Source organism: Bubalus bubalis, chromosome 8 (genome assembly GCF_019923935.1).
Source record: "Bubalus bubalis isolate 160015118507 breed Murrah chromosome 8, NDDB_SH_1, whole genome shotgun sequence".
Lineage (NCBI taxonomy): Eukaryota > Metazoa > Chordata > Mammalia > Artiodactyla > Bovidae > Bubalus > Bubalus bubalis.
The window spans coordinates 93,075,790-93,099,722 of NC_059164.1; the positions used below are offsets into that span (position 1 = coordinate 93,075,790).

The 23,933-nt window shown below is 42.2% G+C and overlaps 1 protein-coding gene across 6 annotated transcripts in view; it reads left to right on the forward strand.

The window, feature by feature from the left end:
- Positions 1–23,933, forward strand: part of NRF1 (nuclear respiratory factor 1) — a 131,175-nt gene that overhangs the window by 94,251 nt on the left and 12,991 nt on the right. For 3 of the 6 annotated variants that reach the window (XM_006043402.3, XM_006043401.3, XM_044946857.1), the window contains one exon: positions 6,430–6,554. In XM_006043402.3, coding sequence (XP_006043464.1) covers positions 6,430–6,554 — 125 coding nt within the window. Of the gene's footprint in view, positions 1–6,429; positions 6,555–17,012; positions 17,117–21,131; positions 21,237–21,300; positions 22,006–23,933 lie in introns of those variants that run through there. The other 3 variants (XM_044946858.1, XM_025291517.2, XM_044946859.1) reach the window with 3 other exon arrangements.

A 23,933-nucleotide genomic window follows, 5' to 3' on the forward strand; every position in this document is an offset into this window, starting at 1 on the left:
GAAATAAAATAAGTTTTGGATTATTGGGGAAAAACTGAACCTTTTTTCTTCAGATATACTTAGGAAGGATACTGTGAATGGAATACTCTAGAAAGAAGTAGTTCCCAAAATGAAATTGTATTGTTTTCCATGCTGTTACTTCTATTGATTGTTGACAGAAAAAAATCATCCCCATATTATTCTTCTTCTTGTTCATTGCTAACACAATTTTATTTTCAATGGACCCAGATACTTTAAATAATGGTTAAGAGGGTGTGCTTTGAGGCCAGGTTACCTGGGTTTGAATCCCACCTCTGTCCCTTACTAGCTGTTTGACTTGGGCAGTTTACTTGACCTCAATGCCCAGGCTTTCCTCTGTGTAAAACGGGGGTAGACAGTACCTACTGTGAGAATTGGAGTGAGAGTTGGAAAAGCCAGTGCATATGAGAGCCTCAGATTAGTGTCCATCGTATGGTAAGGCTGCTGTTATCATTATGTGATAACATTAGCATAACATAATGTGATTATCATTATGTGATGAGACATTAGTCTCAAATAGTCGCTGGATTCTTGTGACATGCCAGCACTCTACTAGGTAAGATTGTATATAACGAGTGCTCTAAGATATATTGTCTGCCATTAAAGAAAGAATAATGTGATTGGGAGATTGATTTCAGTAAAACATTTAGCAAACATATTAGTCAGAGTGTAATTCACTGTACAATTGTATAGTGTGGACTATGAGCATAGGGGGAATTCAGAAGGGGATCACCTCCTTCAAAATATAAACATCAGATAAAGTTTAGATTGGCTGTGATGGACAGTAGAAAGCCTTGATAGGCTTAGTTAGGTACAGGTTTCCATGAGGCTGTATAGTACAGTTGCTGAGACCATTTCTGAGGTCATATTGGTTCAGGTTTGAATCCTTCCTCTGCCATTTAGTTGCCATACTGTCTTGAGAAATTTCACCCCTGAGCATTGGTCTCATCAAATAATGATAATTTTCATCATGTAGAACCGTAAGGATTCATTGAAATGATGGATATAAAAGTCTCATCAAACTGGCTGGCCTGTAGTTAGCATTTCAGGATTTATATTTATTATCATTTAACTTAGATTTTAAGATTCATCTATTCAGAATTGCTTATAGTAAAAAGAGATTAGAAATGGAAGTCCACTTGAGAAGAGGTGGTCCACTTGTGACTTGTCAAAGGCTTGGAAACTACTAGTAAGAGTGGAGATTAAGTGACTGGATTTTGAAGGAAGTATGGCCAGGACTTGGTGATTGAACTGAAACATATACATGCTTATCCTTCCAGAGTTACCAGTGAGTCCCTGAGTGACCTGGAACAGAAACTTTTTTCTTAGCCCATTGAACCGTATCATTTTTCACTGACATGAAAGTCTTATTTGGTCTCCTGCACTGTGACTCAAGCCCACTCGTACCCTTGAGAGAAGACACAGATAAACTTCCTGAAAACCAAGACCAGAGTGAGACACTCCTTCCTTTTGGTTTGGTAACCCCTCACTGATGGACGGGGCCTTAACAGGCCACCATTGAAGGCCAGAAAAATTTCATGTCATTGAGCCAGCACCTTGGACAGTCCAGTGAAGTGTGTGTCCTGAGAACCCTGTATGCTGGAAAATATGAGGCACATTTCTGGCTCCCTTTAGTGTGAGGACCAGGGCTTTTTTCCAAAGGCAAGGAGGGTAATGGTTTCCCCTGGGGGCTTGTTAACAAACTCAGAGGCAGCTGAGGCGGCTACAGTGTTTACTCCAAAGGAAGGAGAATATGGTTCACCGTGGCATGAAGGAGGAGTAAAGAGATGTTGAAATCTGTTTGCAATCATGGCCCCAGTGAATGTTGGGGGATGGTGTGTGGCAGCCTCTGCTGGAGGTGAAGAAACCAAGCCTGGCAGTGATGACTAGACATTGCAGGCTGTTAGGGGAACATCATGGGCTCCTAATTCCAGGAGCTATTATCACTGTCTAATGTCAGGAGGGTTGGGCTTGAAACACAAGCCCTTGGTGTTTGCTTCTCTGTGGGATGAGACCCATTCCCAGCCTGTCCACAGAATTTGTTGCTGGAAGTCATCTTGGTGAAAAATACTGTGAATCTGGGCTTTGTTCCTGTGGTAACACGATTTCATAGAGCTGCTCTCTTCCAGCCATCTCTTTCAGGTGCAGGTGGAACAGGCCTGGTTCTGTTAACAATCACCTGCACCTTGGCTGCACTGTAAGCAGGTGTGGGCACAGACTAAAGAGAGAGAGGCTGGCCACGTGGAATGGCAGGTGGGGCACAAGACAGAGGGGCGCCCTCAGCTGCTAATGGGAAAGGCAGTCGGGACAGGTGCAAAACAGGCCTTCTTTTTTCCAGCCATGCTGGTAGCAGTTTTGTATAGCAAGTTAGACTGAGGGCCCTGGGGTCACAACCTGTCGCCCACCCTGGCTTTACAATAACCGAAAAGGGGTATGGAGAAATCATCATTGAATACCCTGGAAACTTGTTAATTTTAATTATTTTCAAAATACAGAATCAATCAGTACTTCTAGGAAGGAGATAGAGAGTCAAAATGAACAAATGAAAAGCAGAGCATCACAACTCAAAAAAAAAAAAACTGTTCCCCCTGAACGGGCCAACGTGAAAGCAAGTGAAATCACCATTTGCTTGTTGCAGTACAGTGATTCAAGTTTCAGTCTGTTGGTTTAAGTCGTCCTAGACTTACATTCTAGGTCCTGCAGAGTCAGTACAGTCTTTGTGCATAAGGATGCATGATAAATATGGGTAGACTGAATCGATGTTTGCCCTCCTATAAATGTGTGCTGTGTTGTTGACAGGGAGATGGTTTTTACTGCGTCTCTACTGTGTATGGTGCTGTGACTCAGTGCTGTGGGGAGAGAAATGCCCCAGGAAGTTAGAATTGCTGTTCTTTTGCAGTGAAGAGGCTTGGCTTTAAAAAAGGAAGTGAATCCTATTTTTAAAGAAAAATTTACTCTTACCATTTTTTAAAGGAAAATATTGGCTTAAAATTAGAGATATTATTAAAACAAAGCATGGCTTTAATATATAGATTTGTATTTATTTGTCCACAAACATGGGATGGACAACCTAGTTCAGAAATCTTATCTGGAAATGGAGGGCAGAGAATGTGCAGCTGCCTCTTTTTCCTATAGATGAAGGTTAGACACTTGCAGATAAAAAGTTGATGGAAAAAAGGGAGAGGGGGGAGTTGATGGAAATTTCTCATTGTAATTCTGGTTTGGAAATGACTTGTTAAAAAATTGTGAAGTAGTGGCTTAGTGACATTTTGATCCTGATTCACCTTTTAAGTAAAGGTAATCTTTTTCTAGCAGCATATCATTTGATCATTTCCCATGAAGTCTAATGTAAGTGGTTAGAGTAGATTTGGAAGTAGTTGTCTGCTGACCACTGGCGGCACCATTGTCTTCATGCTCCAGGTGAAAGATTCATCCGTCACTGCTTTGCCCCTGCCTCCTGACGGGGCATGCAGTAAGTAACCTCACTAACGTGCAGACCTGTAATGCCCATCAGACCGCTCATCCCTGGCTCCCCAGGTTGCCTTAGTCGTTGCTGGTTCACAGCTTTTCTTCTCGCATAACATACTTTAGAAAGGTATCAAAGAAAATGACTTCAAATGTTTAGATTTTCAGACATCATAAAATGGGTGTGACTGGATACAGGGACTCTTCCAGGTCAGGGCTTGGGTAGCTGTTCCCCCCTTGGAGCCTGGGAAACCCCATACTGGAAGCATGCATCCAAGAGCGGCAGGGCAGCACCTCTGATGGTTGTAGAAATAAGATTATTGTAGATTGTGATTAAAAAAAACTGTGGGGAATGAGCAGTCGCTGAGGCGACCTGTAAACAGAGCTCCTATTTCCATATAAACAATTCTCAAAAACCAGCTTTCTTCTTCAGAGTACCACACAGTTGAAGCCTTTTCCAAAGACTCTACTTTTTGGCTTTCCGTGAAGTCTCAGGTCAGAGTGTTAAATATTTTTATCATTAATAAGTGATAGCTGAACACTGTTGAATTGTCTGGTAGTATTATCTGATACAAGTTTCTCAGAAAAATATGCAAAGTTATGGGTCTTAGGCATTAAATAATCATTTGTTTTACCATCTCTAATAAATAGTTATGATGGACCCTAAAATTAAAATCTACCTTGTAAAATGTAAAGAGTAGCCTTAGTAGTAATTCCAGGTCAAGGGTCTACTTTGCCTCTGAATTCATGTTATAGGTACTGTGGAATGACTGACTGTTGATATCAGATCTGAAGTACATTTTAACATAGTGATTGATCTTGACTTTTAAAGGGGCTGTATGGAAGCTCTGATTCTGTCCAACTTTTTTGCTCAACCTTAATTCCATCCCCAAATTTTTTTATAAAGGAAGTAAAAAAATTGAAATGTATAATATCTTGGACTAAGTCAGACAAAGAAGGCTGGAAATTAAAAACATCCACAGCTGAGCAACTAGGAAAGTGGGGGAAATCAGCAATTTTGCTCTTATTATTTTGAACAAATGTCAAATAATATTTACATGGGGAAATACAAAGTTAGGTAAGAAAAGCAGGTGATAAAACTGTAATACAGTATGATCTTGACTATCTGGTTAAAGTGTTTAAGATTATTAGGAAAGTAACTCGATGTTTTAAAATTTTCTTTTATACTTAATGAAATTTTTATGAGTTTCTACATGTATTTTATTATCAGAGAAAAATAACTTTTTAAACACACATAATTTAAAAAGCAAAGCAAGTTAGCAAGAGGGGAGAGTTTTCTATTTAATGAGACTTTTTTGTCCATTGGACTTCTCAGACTTCTTCCAGAATCCTTATAGTGTTAAAGAAGTCTTCCCCAGAAGAACGATTACGTCAGTTGCTTTTCTTGTTTGTTGACTTTCTCAGGTGGACATGACACTGTTGAGTTTGGTACATGTTGCTCTGCCCGCAGTCATGACACGTTTGCCCTCAGCAGTCCACAGCCCTTTGCCCTTCAAGATGACTGCCATAGTTACGGCAGAGTCTGCAGCTATAGTGAAGCTGAATCCACTGGCTTAGGCAGTGTCTGACCCAGAACTTCGTCCACCTCTGATAAGCTAAGTGACGCCACCTTCTCTCCTCCAGGCCCACTTTTGATATTCCCTCAGTACCTTTGCGAAGTGGTACCTGATGCTTTCCCAGGAGAGGTGCTGAATTTATCTAGTATTTCGTCGCTTGCTCTCCCCCAGTACCCGATATTTTAACATCTCTGAAGTTTGGATGGTAAACTATAATCTTATGATTACAGTTGTCAGGAACTTTTTTTTTGGCCACACCATGTGGCTTGGGGATCTTAGTTCTCTGACCAGGGGAACCACCAGGGAATTCACAGGAACTTTTCTTTTTTATTGGCACATAAAACAGTAATAATACATTTTATAGTTTGTATCATCACAGAATCAGTAAAAATGAATATTTATGTATATAGTAAAGAAAAGAAAAATGGGATACAAACTGTTAGAATAGTGTGTAAAGAGATGGCTAATATCTTTCTGTTCTACAAAGTGTTTGCTTTGCAGTGAAGGAAGATGTATTTATTAAGTTTTGAATCAAGGAGTTTGGGCTTATAATGATAATTTAAACTTTTAAGTGTTAATTTAGTGTTGCCTACATATACATGAGGCAAAAGGAAGGGGTGAACTTTGCAAGATACCAGTCAACCATTACTCTGTATTTGTTATCATGGATGTAAATCAAGTTGTTATTATTTAATATATTTTTATGAATATTTTAATTTTTTTGTTTTATATTGGAGTATAATTGATTTACAATGTTGTGTTAATTTCAGGTGTACAGCAAAATGATTTAGTTACACATATACCTATTCTTTTTTAGATTCTTTTCTCATATATGTTATTATAGAGTAGTGAATAGTTGTTATTTAATATTAATTGACTAAAAAATACCAGGTTTCTGACTCCTCATATTATCATCCATGCTTGGCCATAAAAGGGCAGTTTCAGGTGGTCCTCCTTGTGTAAGAGAAAAGATGAAAACAAAACCTTGTGACCCACAACCAAAATGGCTTTTGCATTGTGACTTTGTACCAGAGCTCCCACTATGACTTGCAAGCACTCTGTTGATACTGATAAAAAAGAGACTGGGAAGGAGTGCCGTCTGTCCTCAAACACCCATTTCCTAGGTTTAAAGAAAAGCCTCACTCTAGCTGTATAAGTATGAAAGACTTGGCATTTCTCTAGCTATTTCCTATAATCATTTAAAAATTGCTCTGGTTCTCTCAGTAACACTGGAATCCCTTGTTTGCTGGGAGGCTCTCAAACATGGAGTCAGGGAGCCATCCTAGGAAGGATTGAAAGTTGGTTTGTCTTGCTGCAGCACTGTTCTTCCTTCGCCTCACGCATCCCCCTCCTGTTCCTGTACCCACAGCGAAGCTGCCGCCCATGCTGTCGCCACCCTGGCCGAGGCCACCTTGCAAGGGGGGGGACAGATCGTCCTGTCTGGGGAAACCGCAGCAGCTGTCGGAGCACTTACTGGAGTCCAAGATGCTAATGGTAAGACAGCATGAATATTTTATCGAACTTCTTCCCTGTTTCCACAGAAACCTTCATGACATGACTGACAACAAGCCCTTCAGAATGAAGATGAACTTTGAGTTTTTATTGGTAGGCAGTTGATACCTAGAAAAATTCTAGGAGCCTCTGATTTCTTTCCCTAGTAGGAGAATTTGGGTTTCCTGTGGGGAGGAAGGAGTCAAAATAGTGGCTACCTAACTGAATGGCTTATTTGAGAAGTAACTGTTTGCTGTGACAGGACTTGCTGCGAAGGATTTAAAATTTTTCTGTGAGGTGCATTTTATCCTTTTTCTCCCATGGTGTAGAGGAGTGTCCTTTAGTAGAGCAGAGACTCTCTTGTGGGCGAGTGCATTGGGGTAACAAAGAATGTTCTGACCATCTTGAGAAAGGTAGCACCATCTCATATCAAGGTCAGCCAGCAGGCTGTGATAAAGGCGCTTTTCTGGTTGATGCTATGCGTTCTGCTTCTTGTTCAGTGCGGCCTCACCAAAGACCTCTGGACTGAGCCAATAACATGCCACTACTCTGCCCTTCTTTCCCAGCTCTTTGATTTTCTGGATATTGGTGCTATCCTGAATAAACAAAAGAGATAAAAGTTCATAGAAATACATTGACAGGGATTTCCAGCTCCAGTGCAGCTCTCTGAATCCATTTCAGCAGGCTCTGGGAGTCAGTTATCAAAATTGGGCTGCCTGGGAAAGTGCCTCAGAAGTCTGGTCAACAGGAGGACCAGCCCTGCTCTGTGAGACTCTGTGCAACTGTTTATTGAGCGTTTAAAATGTACATATAATGTTTAAGTAGGACAAATTAACTACTCTATGGTTTTTGGAGATCTGTAGTTTAAAGTCCTAGAAAGAGGATAATAATAACATACTTTTATTTAGGCAGACAATTCCTTAGTGGCATGAGTGGCTAAAAGAAAAGCCCTTGGCACTTTTTGAAGGATAGATTCCTAAGAACAGAATAATATGTTAGTGGAAAAGTCTTTGAAGAAAGACAAAATGCTGCATCATTCTTCAAAAGTGGGGAGAAGAAAGCACTTCGGTCTTCCAGAGAACAATAGGAAATGTAAAGAACCGTGTGGCTTCTGAGCATCATTTTCTTCATACAGACAAACAAACAAACATATTACAATGACAGCCTGCTTTTTCTGTAGGGCTAGGGGCTTTCATGAACTAACCCAAATAGAGATAGAGTTGATCTTGACCAGAGCACTGCAAAGTAAAGGGCATCTTACAGCCATGTATATTCAGGATGAAATGAACCATAGTTTGAATTAAGGAAATCCTCCCTCTTTAGCTAGAATCCTGCTCTTGTTTTCTTTTCTTTTTCTGTTCCATATCTGAGTCCTCATCTACCTTAAATGGAGAAGGATGGGATATCTGATTATGTCACATTCTGAATTGCAATTACTGTTATTCACTATGCGTGCATGCATGCTCAGTCGCGTCCAACTCTTTGTGACCCTATGGACCATATCCCACCAGGCTCCTCTGTCCATGGGATTCTCCAGACAAGAATACTGGAGTGGGTTGCCATTTCCTGTAGGGGATCTTCCTAACCCAGGGATCAAACCCACATCACTTACATCTCCTGCATTGTCAGGCGAGCTCTTTACCACTAGTACCACCTGGGAACTACCCCTGTTCACTATGAAACTGCTAAAAATACTTCCCAGTGTGGATTTGATGGGAGACATTGTTATCCTTTCTAATGGTCTTGACCTGTCTGAGCAAGAAGAGACTGCTTTGTAGTTCTACCTACTACTGCTTTGTAGTCCTCCCTAGGCTCACCTTTTCAGATAGAGGAGTTAATAGGTAAGTGTAAGAACTCTCTGGGTCTCCCGCCAAGTAGATATGTCTATTCAGCCATCAAATCAGACCATTGAGTTGTGCCACATCCTACTAATGTTAGGCAAAGGCTCACATCATGCCATCTATACCTTGACAATTCAGAAGATGAATCAAATATTGGATATGACCCAAGTAATTCTGATACACCTTCTTCTGTCTTCTAACATTTTTACCCAGAGTGCTGTAGGATTTACTCTGGGACTTGGAACCAAGTTATTCTCATTTAACCAACTAATTTGTCTGTCTGGACTTTTAAGGGTTCTTTTTTCATCATTATTTCAGATTGTGTCATGTTGGCATTGTTTGTCACTTCTGTGGTGACAAGCTTATGGTATCTGCCAGTAGACCCAATTTATTATCAAGAATTGTTATCAGGAAGAACCAGATGATAGCAGAACAAGTTGCTATTTGGTAACAGACATAACTGGGGAGAAAAAAATACATCCCAGATTCCAGAGCATGACTTAAATAAAAATCCTACTAGCAGATGACTCTTATAAGAACAGTGTGTGGATATTGGCCTGTTCAGGCCTGAAGCAAGAATTTCAGCATCTTCTAGGATGGAACTACCAGGGATGGAGGACCACTGCGTATGAAACTTGCTAGAGTACAGTAACCAGCACGAGACGGCCAGGGCAGTGTAGGCCAGTGGCATCAAGGCAGACCTGACAAAGACCTTGTACCTGAAGCCTTCTCCTTTTTTCTGGATCCTGTCCCACCCCAACACTAAAGGGACTACTCAAGCACTAGCATTACTCTATTTCATTTGTGTTCTCTCATTTTAAATAGTTATAAATGAGTCTTTTGTCTTTTATGATGGTGTTTCATGATTTGGTTCAGTTAAAAGGTTTTCACAGGTGCCTTTCTCTTCAAAATGTGTAAGGCTGGGAAAGGGCTCTGGTTGAGTTCTTTCCTTGCCTTTTTCTTTTCTTTCTTTTTAACACAGTTATCCCTTGCTTTACCCCCACAGCACACCTTAAGAGGTTGTACAATTTTAAATTGCCCATTGGTTTCCTTTCTCTCTACCATCCTCTGTACCCTAGAACCCCCTTTGCTAATAATAATGGACTTCAGGACCACTTCAGATCTTTTATCTTCCTCCCTGTTTCAACAACAACAACAACAACAAAATGACAAAAATCTAGATGGGGGAAAAAAACGAAACAAATAACTGAAGTTCATGGTTAATCAATAATGGTAATGAGAATCATCTGCTTCAGCTGTTGTCCATCAAGCTTCTTACCAGAGTTGCTTAGAAAGGATCAGTGTTTCCTAAAATGGTTGGCACTTTTCTAATAATATCACAGGAAAAAAGGGGAGCATAGCATTTTCTTGCAGGGGGTGGGGGGTTGTTTTGGTCCTGATTATAAAGCTCATCTATGATCCCACTACAGAATGTTTTTTGAGGGTTTGTTTTGGTTTTGTTTTTGTTGAGTTTTTTAAAATACAGCCTCCCCCACCCCATTCATAACTTTTTAAATCTAATTAGGATCATGTTGTACTATTTTATGACTTGTTTTGAAATATCTTAACCACTTTCATCTGGCTAAATGTTTTTTGAAAAGATCACTTTAATACTTGCTAATATATCATCATATTATCCATCATAATAATCAATCCCCTATTGTCGATAATTTAGGTTATTGGTAATTTTTTACAACATAAATAATAGTGTTCATCTTAGTACAAAATCTTGCCCACACCTATGAATCTTTGCTCTCTACATAGCTTATCCTTCCTAATACTTCCAACAGAACTGTTTAGAACCTGCTTAGTTACTCCTCACCAACATTAGATATTAGCATAATTTACTTTGTATGTGTATACCTATTTGGTAGGCAATAAGTTGAATTTTATTTAATTTGCATTTTTTAATATTAGTGAAAGATATTTTTACTTTTTTCTCCATGTTTTTATCTACACATATATATTTTAGTATTTGTCTATTTGTGTTCTTCACCCATTTTTCTACTGAGGTCTTTAATATATAAAGAGTTTCTCCAAATCAGTAGGAGAAAGATATAAAGAAATAATCCCTTTATTGTGTGTGTTGCAAGCTTTTCCCAGTTCATTTTTATTTCACTTCTGTTACTTTTACTTTTGTTTCCTTGTTTCTCTTTCACCCAAATCAGATCAATATCTAATTACATTCCAGTTCTATGGATTCAATTTTTATTTAAATACTATAAAATAATCTTGAATTTATTTTGGTATATGGCATTATGTAAGAATGTGAATCTTAGCTCCCTGACCAGGGAGCAAACCTGGGCCCAGCAGTGAATGCTCAGAGTCCTAACCACTGGACCACCAAGGAATTCCTGGGTGGGTGCTGTTTAGAATGAGGGGAGCTTGTTTAGGGAGACATAGATCATGGTCAGAAGGAAGTAAACTCAGTTGAAGAGTTGTTTCCTCAGAATCCTCTGCCCAAGCCCTCCTGCTGCCCTTCAGTATGTGCCCGGGCTCTTTCAGTCTCCCCACCTGTCTCCAGGGAAACAGAGACCAAGGTGGTATGGTTGGGGAATGTGGGAAAGAGCTTGGGGGGGTGTACATTTCTGCCTGGAGCAAGTTGACTGACCCACTGCTTCCCCTCCTGCTCACTGCAGCCTTCCCTTTGGCTCTGCCTCCAGCCCTTGATTTCATTCCCCAAAGTGTTCGTAAAGTACATCTCTACTATCCAGCACCCAGAGACTTTCCCCTGCCCGTGCTGTCCTGCGTGAGACAGCTGCCTTCCCCATGCCCTGAAGTGGGGCATGGAGAAGTGGGCTGGAGGGCTGGTCTTCTGAACACTGAAGCTGGTTGTTACAAGGCATTTACATTATGCACAGAGGAGCAGCCCTTCTCATTTCTCTTCAGTACCACATGCCCCTCTTTGTTCTGGCCTGGCCCTGGCAACAGCCTTGCTACTGTTGACTCTTGCCCCAGATTCATCAACATAGTTTCCTACAACCTGAAGACCCTGCTCTGCTCAGTCTTGCTGCACTATAAACAAATGTACATTCTACTATCCATTCCAACTGCCAGATCACACTAAATCAGTTTTCAAATTCTTTGAGGAAAAAACCTTGATCTTCCTTTCACATTGACCATGTCATCCCTTTTTCACCTCCTTGTTTTTCTTTAGCCTTTTTAAAAACTTTTAAAAATATGCATGTGTTTTCCCAGTTGAATTTAATCTCAACCATGATCACTGGAATGCTTTTTTTTTTTTTAATTGGCATTTTTAGCAAAGGGGATAAAAGAGTAGATGGATGAGGACAGTAACATAGAGTTCAGATAAGGCAGCAGGACTTTTGAGTGGGGTCCTTGCATGAGAGATTAGAACACACATTCCTATCCAGCAAGGCCTCCCACGTGAGACAGGATGGCTGAAAGGTCCATCCTGTACTTATATAAAGAGATCAGCCCAGCTGGACCTGCAGCAGGCAACATGTGTGTGTTAACTTTCTGTAGAAACCTGCTTTATGTGTATTATAGAAACCTTTAGGGTATTCTTAACTTGGATCTGTGGATCGTGAAAAATTCTGCACAAAAGTTTTATATTTATCTGGGATCTGCAGCTTTGATCAGATGTGCAAGTAGATCAGAGAGAGCTCCCATTTCCCCACCCCCCACCAAGATGAAGAACCTCTACCATAGAAACTGTGGCTAGGGTCACAGAGGGTATCTGATGTGGCATGGAGAATAAAAGGAAGGGCGGGGAAGGTGGGAGGACCTTCAGGCCTAGATGGGTCCTCTGAAAGCTGTACCACTGCCGAGCTCTGTGCTCTCAGGCAAGTTCCTTAAGCCTTAGCTATATAGTTAGGAGGATAATACTACCATGAGGTAGTCTGGAGCATTAAACAAAGAGATTCCTGTGAAGTACTTAGCATAGTGCTTGGCACATAGATCCATCATTCATAAATGTGAAATTATTATTAGCTGCCAGCATCAGTTTCTTCGCAAGCATCCCCCCAAATACATTAAGTGGTACAGAGCGCACAGTACTGTTCAGCAGACCCAGCTTTCCTGTCTATAGGACAGGTCCCAGTGCTTACCTTACACAGTTGAAGGATTTATGGTCCAGAGTTGAATACTGTAAAAATGGGAATATATGGGAGTATTTTCTATAACCTTGAGTGAAGGAAATTGAAGGTGACGTTGTTTAATGGCTCCTGCAATCGGTTATATCACCTTCCTTGGTCCAGGGCTGCTGTTCTCTTCCAGCAGCATTTCAGCTTCCATCACAAAGGGTGACTTTTTTCCTCACTTTTTCTGTATTATCACCACCACCATCATCCATTATTATTTGCAGCATGTCCTTTTGTTCCAGCTCATCTTTAAGAGTAAGAGATAAAGTGCCAGTGCTCATCTTGATCAACTATAGAATACATCTCACCTTCTCCCTTTTCCTATGGTCCTCGTTTTCTGGACCCATTAATATATGGACTTGTTCCCAGAAGAGTCAGTGAAGATGCAAGTATTAATTAACTTAGGAAATATGTCAGTGTTGCAGCCTCCAAAAGATGCGGATATGCTATTCTTGTGTGCACTAAATCACTCTTTGCCTCAATATTTTAAAGTTTAAATAAGTAAACTGTATTAAGTAAAGTTTTACTGTAAATATGCATATTCAGTCACCATAAAGCATGATAATAGCTTTAAAATAACTGTTGTTACTTTGACACTGTGAGACTGTCTGTACCTTGAATGAAAAAGTGGGGAGTTCAGTGCCTCCTAGATTGGAAGCAGTAAGCCCCTGAGCCCCAGGGTTGTGTGTGTGAGGTGAGAGCCTCAGCCTCAAGCCTCCTGAGAGCAGGAGCTGTGGGTTTTCAGGCCACCATCCTGTAAAGTAAATGGCCCTCTTTTCCACTGACAAGGAGACCTGAGGGGAAGCTAAGATGTTAGGATGGTGTCAGTCAGACCAAGCCAAGGCATTGCCTGTTCTGTGAGAAAAAGTACAGGAAGATTCATCTGTCATACAGCTGTTTTCCCCTTCAGAATCGCAAGTCTTTCTTTAAATGGAAGGGGTGTGGGACATACTCAGAGACCCGGGACGATCACTTCTTAGGACAGATAAGGAGAGCTCTGAGCTGTGGCTCAGAAAGAACGGTGAGGCTGAGCCCATGAACTAGGGCTGCCTGGGAAGCTGCTTCCACACCGGGGAACTGCAGCAGCCAGGGCAGAGCTCAGAGTGGGACCCTGCGCAGTGTCCTCCAAGGGCCACCCTGAGAAACACTGTCTGCAGAGAGGGGCTTCCCCATTTAAGTCAGCTAACATTTCTCCGTCTAGTCAAGGCTATGGTTTTTCCAGTGGTCATGTATGGATGTGAGAGTTGGACTGCGAAGAAAGCTGAGCACTGAAGAATTGATGCTTTTGAACTGTGGTGTTGGAGAAGACTCTTGAGTCCCTTGGACTGCAAGGAGGTCCAACCAGTCCATCCTAAAGGAGACCAGTCCTGGGTGTCCTTTGGATGGACTGATGCTAAAGCTGAAACTCTAATACTTTGGCCACCTCGTGCGAAGAGTTGACTCATTGGAAAAGACTCTGATGCTGGGAGGGATTGGGGGCAGGAGGAGAAGGGGACGACAGAGGATGAGATGGTTGGATGGCATCACCGACTCGATGGATGTGAGTCTGAGTGAACTCCAGGGGTTGGTGATGGACAGGGAGGCCTGGCGTGCTGCGATTCATGGGGTCGCAAAGAGTCGGACACAACTGAGCGACTGAACTGAACGTTTCTCCTAAGATGATTCATTTTCATTCTGGGAAACATGTTGGTAGATGTCATACTGGGAGAATAACTATTTCAGTTTCACTCCTTATTTGCCTTTTGACAGTGTGCATTAAACATTATTATTTAGGGCCTTCATCTTTTTCTTTTCTTCCTACCTTCTTTCCTTTTCCTTTTTTTTTTTTAATCAACACCCCTACCACTAGCCCTACCACTGCCACCTTGCAGTTGACTAAGTAAGTACTCTGCACTGACCTCCCTTCACCCAGGAAGGTGGGTAGAACAGAGCTTATGGCTTGTTTTGTAGAGGCAGCTACACTAGGACTTGCCCAGGGTCACTCAGCTGCTGAATGGTGAAACCAAACCCAGATCTCCAGGACTCTGTACTGCCTCTGTAGGCTCCTTTCACCCCCACTTCACTCCATTTTGCCAATCCAGTCAACCAAGAAAGTAAAGACGGTATAAAACAGATGAAAATCATCATCTTTACTGTATCTGATCAAACTGTTACTTGGTGTGGCTCACGTTTTTCAGGCTTGTTTTGAGAAATGGTCATAGCCATGTGTTGCTCACTTTAGAAGTCAGTGTCATGATGAGTCTTAAGAGAAGCAAACAAGTAAATGGAGTCAAAACCCAAGATCTAAAGTTATATCCTGGGAATTCCCTGGTGATCCAGTGGTTAGGACTCGACCTGTCATTGCCAGTGCCCAGACTGAATCCCTGGTCAGGGAACTAAGATCCCGCAAGCTGCATGGTGCAGCCAAAAATCTGTTAAAATAAAATAAAGTCCCCCGTACGGTAGCTACTAGCTATATGTAGCTGTTTGAATTTAAATGGAAGTTGAATAAAATTAAAATTCAGTTATTCAGTCACACTAGCCACAAAGTGCTCAGTTAGCCATATGTGACCTGAGGTACTTTTTTATTTATTTTTAATTTATTCACGTTCAAGTTTAAATAGCCACATGCAGCTAGTGACTACTAATGGACACAGATACGCAGCATCCCCACCACTGCTGGACAGTGCTGCTCTGAAGACCGCGGCAAAAGCACTGTGGCCTTCTGGCAGGTTGTGCCACCCTGCACAGGGGAGGGCGACAGAAGTGCATCACAAGCCTTCCTTCCCAGTGACCTTCTCAGCTCAGAGACAGCAAAGCTTTGCTAAAAAAAAAACCTGCCACGTGACTCCAGTAATCCACGGCCAGTAAACAGCTGGGCAGAGGGTTGCAAGAAGAGCTGGCCTATTTTTGTGCACTGCAGAGTCCTGAGCAGGAAAATCTGAGACAGGAAGCAGTGGCGACACCTAGACTCACTTTCTGGTCCCTTTATTCACACCAAGGCCACTTGCCCATTTCCACTTGGATGATCCACAAGTGCAAATTCCTCTTCTCAGCTGCAGCCGTCTTCAACACAGGTATGCTAATGGACGTATCATGGCCCCCAAAAGGATGAAATATCCAGAGCCTTGTGGGTTACAGTCTGAAAGAAGCCATTAGCATTGGATGAATTCCAGATTTCACAGTGAAACATGGCTGCTTCTGAGAAATGGGAACGTGGAGATGTGTGATGGCGCTCTTGATTCTAGAATCCAAAGAGGATTACAGTTCTATGTCTCATGTATGTTACTCATCCAGCCCTTTCGTATCATAGAGGTTTGTCCTCCTTCCCCACCCGCTTCATTATGATCTGAGGTCCAAAATGCCTTCCAGAATAGCTCTCAGAGGGAAGTAGCAGTTTTTTTGACACCCTGATCTCCACCCCCTCCATTCCCCCAAGATATACATTGATGGCACTAATTTGGGGGGCATTGTGAGCATACAGTAAGTGTTTACTACTACTACTATTACTGTTATTAAACACTCACATTGAATGGGAAGGGATTTAGTCTTCAGAGGGTTCACTCTTAACACCTCTGGGATGCAGTCTTAGGATCTGGTACAGTGAGCTGGAAGAAGGAAGTGAATCTCACACTGAGAATCCTTGCTTCAGAAAGCCTCTGGCATTAATAGACAAAGATTGTATCCCTGAGGATGCTGGGGCAGACAAAACTGAGACCCAGTTCTCCAAAAGTACCAAGTCTTTTCTGTCACTCATCAGACATTGCCTATACAGCTCAAGGAGTTTTTAGTTTTGGTGTTCTTTGGTACCTTTGTCTCCTGCAAAGATGCTGACCTGTGGATACATTCCGAAGGAGCAGAACTGCCTCTTGAAAGTATCACTGTGGGGAATTCCCTGCTGGTCCAGTGGTTAGCACTCAGTGCTCTCACTGCCGAGGGCCTAGGTTCAATCCCTGATCAGGGAACTAAAATCCCACAAGCTACATGGCACAACCAAAGAAAAAGAAAGTATTGTGATGTTTAGAGTCCTCTTTCTCCTTGCAGAGTCTGCAAGTTCAAAGGGGATGTGTCATCTCCTCTACACCATCATAAACTGGAGTGGCCTCAGGCATTCATCATTTTACATAAGGAATTGCTACTAATTGAGGCCCTTCAGAGAAAGGTAGGGCCTTTACAATGAAATGACCCCTATACATTCGTGTCAATTCTTAGTACTCATCTGAGCCATGGCCAGGTCCTTCAGATGCTTTGAGGTGTTTTTCACATTGAAAGCTGAGTTGGCTCCTTGGGACCCCAGAGGGAATTAGCACACGTGTGAAGCCAGGTTGGTCTGTGTCTGGTATTCTCAGCTTGGGGAAACTTGACAAGTTAGGGGCATTCTGGGCAGAGGACTCTCAGGTCAGGGCTTCAGGGCAGAGATTGCCGAGAAGGTACCCACCATCTGGCAGACAGACACCACTGACCACGGCATCCTCTCCACCTCCAGCGTCCTCAAGGCCAAGTTACATGTTTCGTTATCTCATTCTCCTTCCCTTTAGGTCCCCAGATCTTTCTGAGTCTTTGTATTCGAAAGACAGATTCTGGTCTTAGATGATTCCAGCTCCTTGTAACCAAGACAGAATCTTGGTGCCTGTCATTGCAGGTAATATTCTGTAAAGGGATTTTTTTTTTTTTTTTGCTTACCAAATCTAGAGCCATAATTGGACAAGTTTAATTGGAATCATTACTATTCAGTATGTGGATGAAAAAGCAGTTTTAATTAAGCATGTAAGAGGGGGATTAATCACTGTTCACACAAGAACTAGATTATCATAACAGGAGAAATTCTTATAAAGTTTTTAAGGTTCTTGGTTAAGGGTACTTGCCTCTTTTTATTTGTGCTTGCATTATGATTTTGAAGGAATGTCAGCACACTGTTTCTAACTCTGATAGCCTGCACATCACAGCCACTATGGTTTTGGGGCCCTTCTGGCTCTCAGATTACCTGTGTAAATACAGGGATTCACTTCTCAGCTCTACCATTTGCTTAATAAAGAGCGAATGTGCAGAACCTAGCAGCAGCAGCAGCCTAGCAGAGCAGTAATCTAAACAGGATAAACATGCTTCCTCTTTGTGTGATGCTCTTTCCCCATCCTCCTGCCAAGAGCAGGATATCAAATGAAAGGAAGGTTGTGGTTGGAGTCAGTAAAGTGAATGTCTAAGTGGCACCTGCTTCATTCACCAGATCTGCTTTCCCGGGGCCTCCCACTGTACATCTGCTCCTGACAAAGCCTCTTTTCTCCTCCCGTTGGTCAGAGTTGAGAGCAAAGGCCCAGCAAGGAGACATACTGGTTTTGCTTTGTCAGCACGATTGCCTGTGACATTATAATTATACCAAATCTTCATTATTAGAAAGGCCCCAATTTAGAGATTTTCAGAGTCTAAATGGGGTTTTCAAAAGTAAAATTGATAGAAACATCTTTTCTGTTGTAAAGCTAGCAAATGGATCTGAGAATCATTGAAGGGGTCTCAATATGGAAGCTGAGACACTGCTCTGAGTGAGACTACAAAGACCTGCTATCAGATTGGCTCACCGAGGCGGCCAGCAGTTCTCTGACTGTGCCCAACCCAGCCTCCCCTGCTGCTTGTAGTGCCCTAATGTATAGCTCTACTGCAGTACTCTCCAGTGCTGGCAGAGTTTCTCACCTGGGCACCCAGGAGGTAGGATATGTTAAAATAAGTTGATGGAGTCGGGCAGTAAAAAAAAAAGCTATGATGTAAATAAGGGAAATGCCAGGAAAATATATTTTAGGTGAATGCAGAGTGTCTAATTTCAGATTGAGTTTCCATCTAAACAAAAGTAACTCTTAGCATGTTCTGCAGTGTGTATGCAGTTGAAGCACGCTTAAGGTGTGGAGTTGGCTCACTGAAAGCTCTGGGAAGGTTTTAGAGCCTTGCTCTAGCCCTTTATAAACTGAAATTAATTAAAATCAAATAAAATTAAAGACTCAGCTCCTCAATTACACTAGCTACGTTTCAGGTGCTCACAGGTACACTGTGCCCTGCTTCACAGTGAGTTCTCAGGGACAGGACTGTTTAGAGATTGGTCTGAACCTCCTGAAATGCCTTGACTGCTTAAGTGAGCCTTGGACTTAGGGAAAAAACCTGAACAAACTTTTTGGCCACCCCAATATTTCAGCCACCCCAATATTTCAGCCTTGCTGGAAGGAGAAAAGGAAACTTGCCTGATTATTTTTGGATCAGCTTCCAATGGTGTTTCTTGACTATGATCTTTGTCTTTTCACCTTAAAATTATTTTTCCTCCAAGAATCTTGTGTCCTTTCTTCAGCCCCTCCAACTTCTCACAAAACAGTAATAATAGTGATATTAAAAATGTATTGAAACTATGAGAAAAGACTTTAATGTTCAGAATGTCTACTTATAGCTGACCTGCTCCCTGGCCTTCCCTTCCTTCAGCTTTCACAGCCCCACTGTTTGCCTGAAGAGTTCTTTTCTCATTAAACAGAGCTTCTCATTGACAAGAAGGCATGTGAACACTTGGAGGCCGAGAGTGTGTATATGGATTGTTCATTTTGTGTACAATGTGGGGTGTGGACAATATTCCTGGGGGTTGAGCACTGAGCTGGTGGCATCTTCCATTTTCAGCAAGTCTGGGGAGTAAGGGCAGACCTTTAAGCTTGTTTCTTCCATATGTCCGTCTCTGTTAGCTACTACATGGTGGCTTTGACTCCTGGGAGAAAACCTTTATGAAATAACGATGTGTATGTATGTTAGTCGCTCAGTCGTGTCTGACTCTTTGCGATCCCATGGACTGTAGCCCACCAGGCTCCTCTGTCCATGGAATTCTCCAGGCAAGAGTACTGGAGTGGATTGCTATTCCCTTCTCCAGGGGATCTTCCCAACCCAGGGATCGAACCCAGGTCTCCTGTATTGTGGGTAGATTCTTCACCGTGTGAGCCACCCATACTACCTCAAATTTAGACAATATCTCTTTTCTCAAGAACTTAAATTATTTAAATATAATGTTACTTATCCTCATAGCAGCCCTATGAAACAGAAATGGCCCTTTTGGTTTTATAAATGTAAATATAGTCAATTCTTAGTTGCCATACACACAATATTTGTCATGCAAATCACTCATGGCACGTTTTAAATCCTTGGACAGTGTCTCTAAGCAAGCCAGGGTAAAGCCTGAACCATCTCTTCCACCCCCTGCCCAGCTGCTGCATACTTAAGAAATACAAATTAGTTTTCATGTTAGCTTAAAGAAGACATGATTAGAAAATAAGTCTGTGACAAGAAAAGCACATCATGAAATCAGAGTTTAGCGGGGGCACTGTGGAGGAAATGACCCATGCTTCCTTTGGTTCAACTAAGAGGGGACTCGAAAGATCTACCTTTATATCATGGGCATCATTAGCACTCAGTGTGCTGGCACATTTCCCAAAGGAATCTGTAAACCCCATGGGTAGATGTCAGAGACACCTCTGTACCCCAGGCACAGGTGTGCATGGGAAGCAGACTTCCTGCTGCTGCCCTTTCTGGTGGCCCTTTTTGCCCAGTGCTTTTGAAAAGTTCTGTGTCATTGTCAGGCCTCTGTATGGCAAATTGCCTGTTGCGAGTGGATGCTGAACAGGCCACAGGGGCTTCATCTTTGTGGAAAGAAGGAAGTGGCTGGAGGGTAGACTTAAAAGGCTACCCTTCCAGGCACTGCAGCCTGCATGGGGTGGTGGCATTCCTTTATTCTACAGTCCTCATCACCTGGTCACCTAATGGTCTTGAGCCACCAGGGAAGCCCAAAAACACTGGAGTGGGTAGCTTATCTCTTCTTCAGGGGATCTTCCTAACCCAGAAATTGAACCGGGGTCTCCTGCATTGCAGGCGGATTCTTCACTAGGTGAGTTATCAGGGAAGCCCCAGTGGCTTTAGTAACCATTAATGATATTATGTAGATCCATTATTTCACTAAAAGTTTCAAACTAGTGATTTCTCTAGTGTTATCATTCCTCTGCCTTTATTAGCTGGAATTCTTTTATAAAGAACTTGTCCCCATTAACAGTTTGGTTATGCTAACTACAGTCCAGAGGAAAGATGGAATAATACTCAATTTAAATGAAGTTTATAAGATAGATTTCTTTCTTTGTGATCGTCTGACCCCTTAACTGTTTCTTTCCACCTCTAATCTGCTGTCTTTAGGTGTCTGATATTGTCTAAAGCAAATTTTGCTGAGGCACTCAGTCATGTCTGACTCTGCGACCCCATAGACTATAGCCCACCAGGCTCCTTTGTTTATGAAATTCTCCAGGCAGGAATACTGAAGTAGGTAGCCATTCCCTTCTCCAGGGGATCTTCCTGACCGAGGGATCAAGCCTGGGTCTCCTGCAAGTGGATTCTTTACCATCTGAGCCATCAGGGAAACCCCTAAATGATGCTCTAAGATTGGGCTAAGTGAGGCATTGAAAAATCTGGAGAGCACCTTTGGCAGATTTTTGCCTCAGTCTGTCCTTGTTCAGATGGAGGAGGCAAGGGCTGGGTGGTAGGCACAGGGGGTGGGAGTCCTTACACTAGTCTCTCTCCTTTTGTGCCTATTTGAAATTTTCTGTAATAAAAATTTTGAACATAATAACAGAAAAATAAATCTCCATTCTTAACTCTAGGTAAGAAGACCGATTGGTCTCCTGATTGGTCCATTTCTACACCCGACTATTGCAAACTCTTGGTAAACAGCTTGGTAACTTTCTCCTAAGGTTTCTGTCAGATGGGCTGTATTTAATGTTTGAAAATACCAACTCTTTACGTACTGTTCACACCTTCTCTACTACACAGACTGGAGATGTGGAGTGTTTCCCCATCCCCTTCCAGTGGTCTCTGGAACTTTACTAGAGTGCTCCTGCCCTTCTCCGTGCATCTCTGATCAGACATCCTCCTGAGTACCTACATGTCCTGCAAGCTTTCAACACTTTTCTCTCCTGCCATTTTTGGTTTAAAGCCCTCTTGGTCAGAACAGCATGGATCAGAGTCAGCTTCAGTCTTCCATTGGGATTTCAGTCTCCAGGATGTAGCCCATGGTGATTCTGAACACTAAAGGACAAAACCCTGATTTTGTTCGTGTTCCTGGGGACTCTAGTAATTTCAAGAGGGAATGGTAAAATTATATCTCCAAATTATGTTTTGAAATACATTCACTAATAAAGTAAAAGTGAATTCACTCTTAACGTTTGGCTTGTGGGATGCAGGCAAGACAATTTTCTTGTGGTCTTCAAAATCAAGATTAAGGACACAGTGAAACTGCCCTACCCAGAAAAGGCCACTGCTATGGAAGTTATTCCAGAAAGTGGTTTTTCCAAGAGCAGGTTGAGATGGTCTGGTCAGAGGAGAGAAATCTTGGGTGCTGAGGAGTGCCTGTTACACCAGGGTACCTCTGAGTCTGCTATTGGCTTCATGAGAATATTCAGTACTTGCCAGATGTAATACATATTTTAATCCATAAATCCCTCAAATGCCCTCAAAAGCCATGGACTTTAAAAACACGGAAAAGGAAGATTAAATGTCCCAAGAGCAGCTAATATAACAGAAACAGAACCACTGAGAGAGAAATGCTTTTTCTATTTCTCCCTTGTCTTACTATTATGAGGATTACCTGGCTCTCCTTTTCATTTGATATCATTGTTCTTTTCATGACCTTCATTTTCTTGCCCTCATCTGTCCTCTTTCCATGTGGTCCTTGTTTGTGTTTCTTGGCCTGTTTATCTGCCTGCTGCCTGCCTACTAGCTTCTTTACCTGGTTTTCCGTCATGTTCTCCCATCTCTATGCCAGGACACACCATGCCTATTTTTCTTCATATAATAGTGGCTTTTCTTAGATGTCAGGCACTGATGTAACTTCTTTCCAGGCCTGGAGATAAGATTTTTTAAAGGACTTCCCTCCTTCCTGTCCTCCCTAAGGACACTTATAGATATTTTTGATGGCTCTTTAAAAACTGCAGAAGTAACTTAGGTAATAACAATAGATGATTTCACTTTCTTATTTATTCCTCTCCTTTCCAGTCACAGTCACAGGTTCCCCATTTAAGCCAGCATTTTCCTAATACATACAGTTCACTTTCTTATGCATAAACCACAGAAAGCATTACATTGCGAATTTTTCCTTTCAGCTTTAAGAATTATTGCTCTTTCACCAACTGTTACATTTACTTGATAATTTATTTGTTTAGCTACTTTTCTCTCACAACCATCAATATTTTTTCCCAAACTAAAAGATATTTCCATGACCAACTAGGAAGGCCTTTGGGCTGAAAGGTTCAGTTACAGCAAACAACAATTCCCAAAGGTTTCCCAGATTGTGAGAGCACATGAAAGGCCCATTCTTCCTCAGGCTGTCTGTCCCGTTCTGTCTTGTCGTGGCGTGGGGTGGGGGGAGGGCAGCCTGTGGTTCTGGGTGACCCTGACTAGGCTTGCAACTCTGAGCTCTGCTGGGCTCCAGCGTGTGCCATTAGTTTTGGGGTTTAGAAGTTTATCGGCATGGTGACATCATATCATACTGTCCCTGATCATATAGTTAACATTCTTAATATTGATTAGTGGTTTAGCCTAGGTTGTGTCTTTACTGCTATACCAAATCGACAGCTATTTCATATATGTCATCATGTGGTTCCAGTGCCTGTGCTGACCATCGCTGCATTCAGAAAGGAAGCAGCCCACCAGTCCATCTGCCCTGATTTCATGGCTTTTATCTCTAATCTTTACATCTTTGAAGGCCTTTGGCAAATGATGTGCTTCCTGGCAGGAGCAAATCGCAGCTGAAAGGAGATCTGCACTGTCTCTGCTTTCCTTTCTGCTTCCTGAGAGCTGTAGTCTAACATCTGTGACCCCAGCCAGGCTTCATCAGACCTCTCATTCCAAGTCATCTGGGAAAGCAGCTGACAGTGTTCACCTACTGTGTGCCAGGCACTGTGCCAGACTCTACCCACGTCAGCACATCTAGTTCTCAACAACCCTGAGAATATTAGGAATTACCATTTTATGTAGGAGGAAAGTGAGACTTCCTAAGCCTGTAAGTGGCAGAGGCAGGATTCTTTCTGACTGGGAAGCTAATGGAAATACAAGCGCCTGTTCCACCTTCACATCAAATGCACCTGAACTGCCATACAGCACTTGGCTGCTGCCTTAAGAGTGTTGTGGGGACAATGGTACTCATTCCAAAACGAAGTAAAAGGCTTCGGGCCACAGAGACCAAAGCTAAGGGGAATGTAATCAAGTTTCTGAAAATCATGAAGAATGTGATCAATTGTCATATTCAGGTATTAACGTCTACTGTGTTCAAGTTGCTCACTGTTCAAGAACATCATCCTGCCAAGATCTAAGTAAGTAGTGTTTGTATAGAGAAAAACAGTAGCTATTTGGGAACAGGTTAGCACAGATCTGGTGCCAAATGAGTGGTGAAGCAATAAAATCCCTGG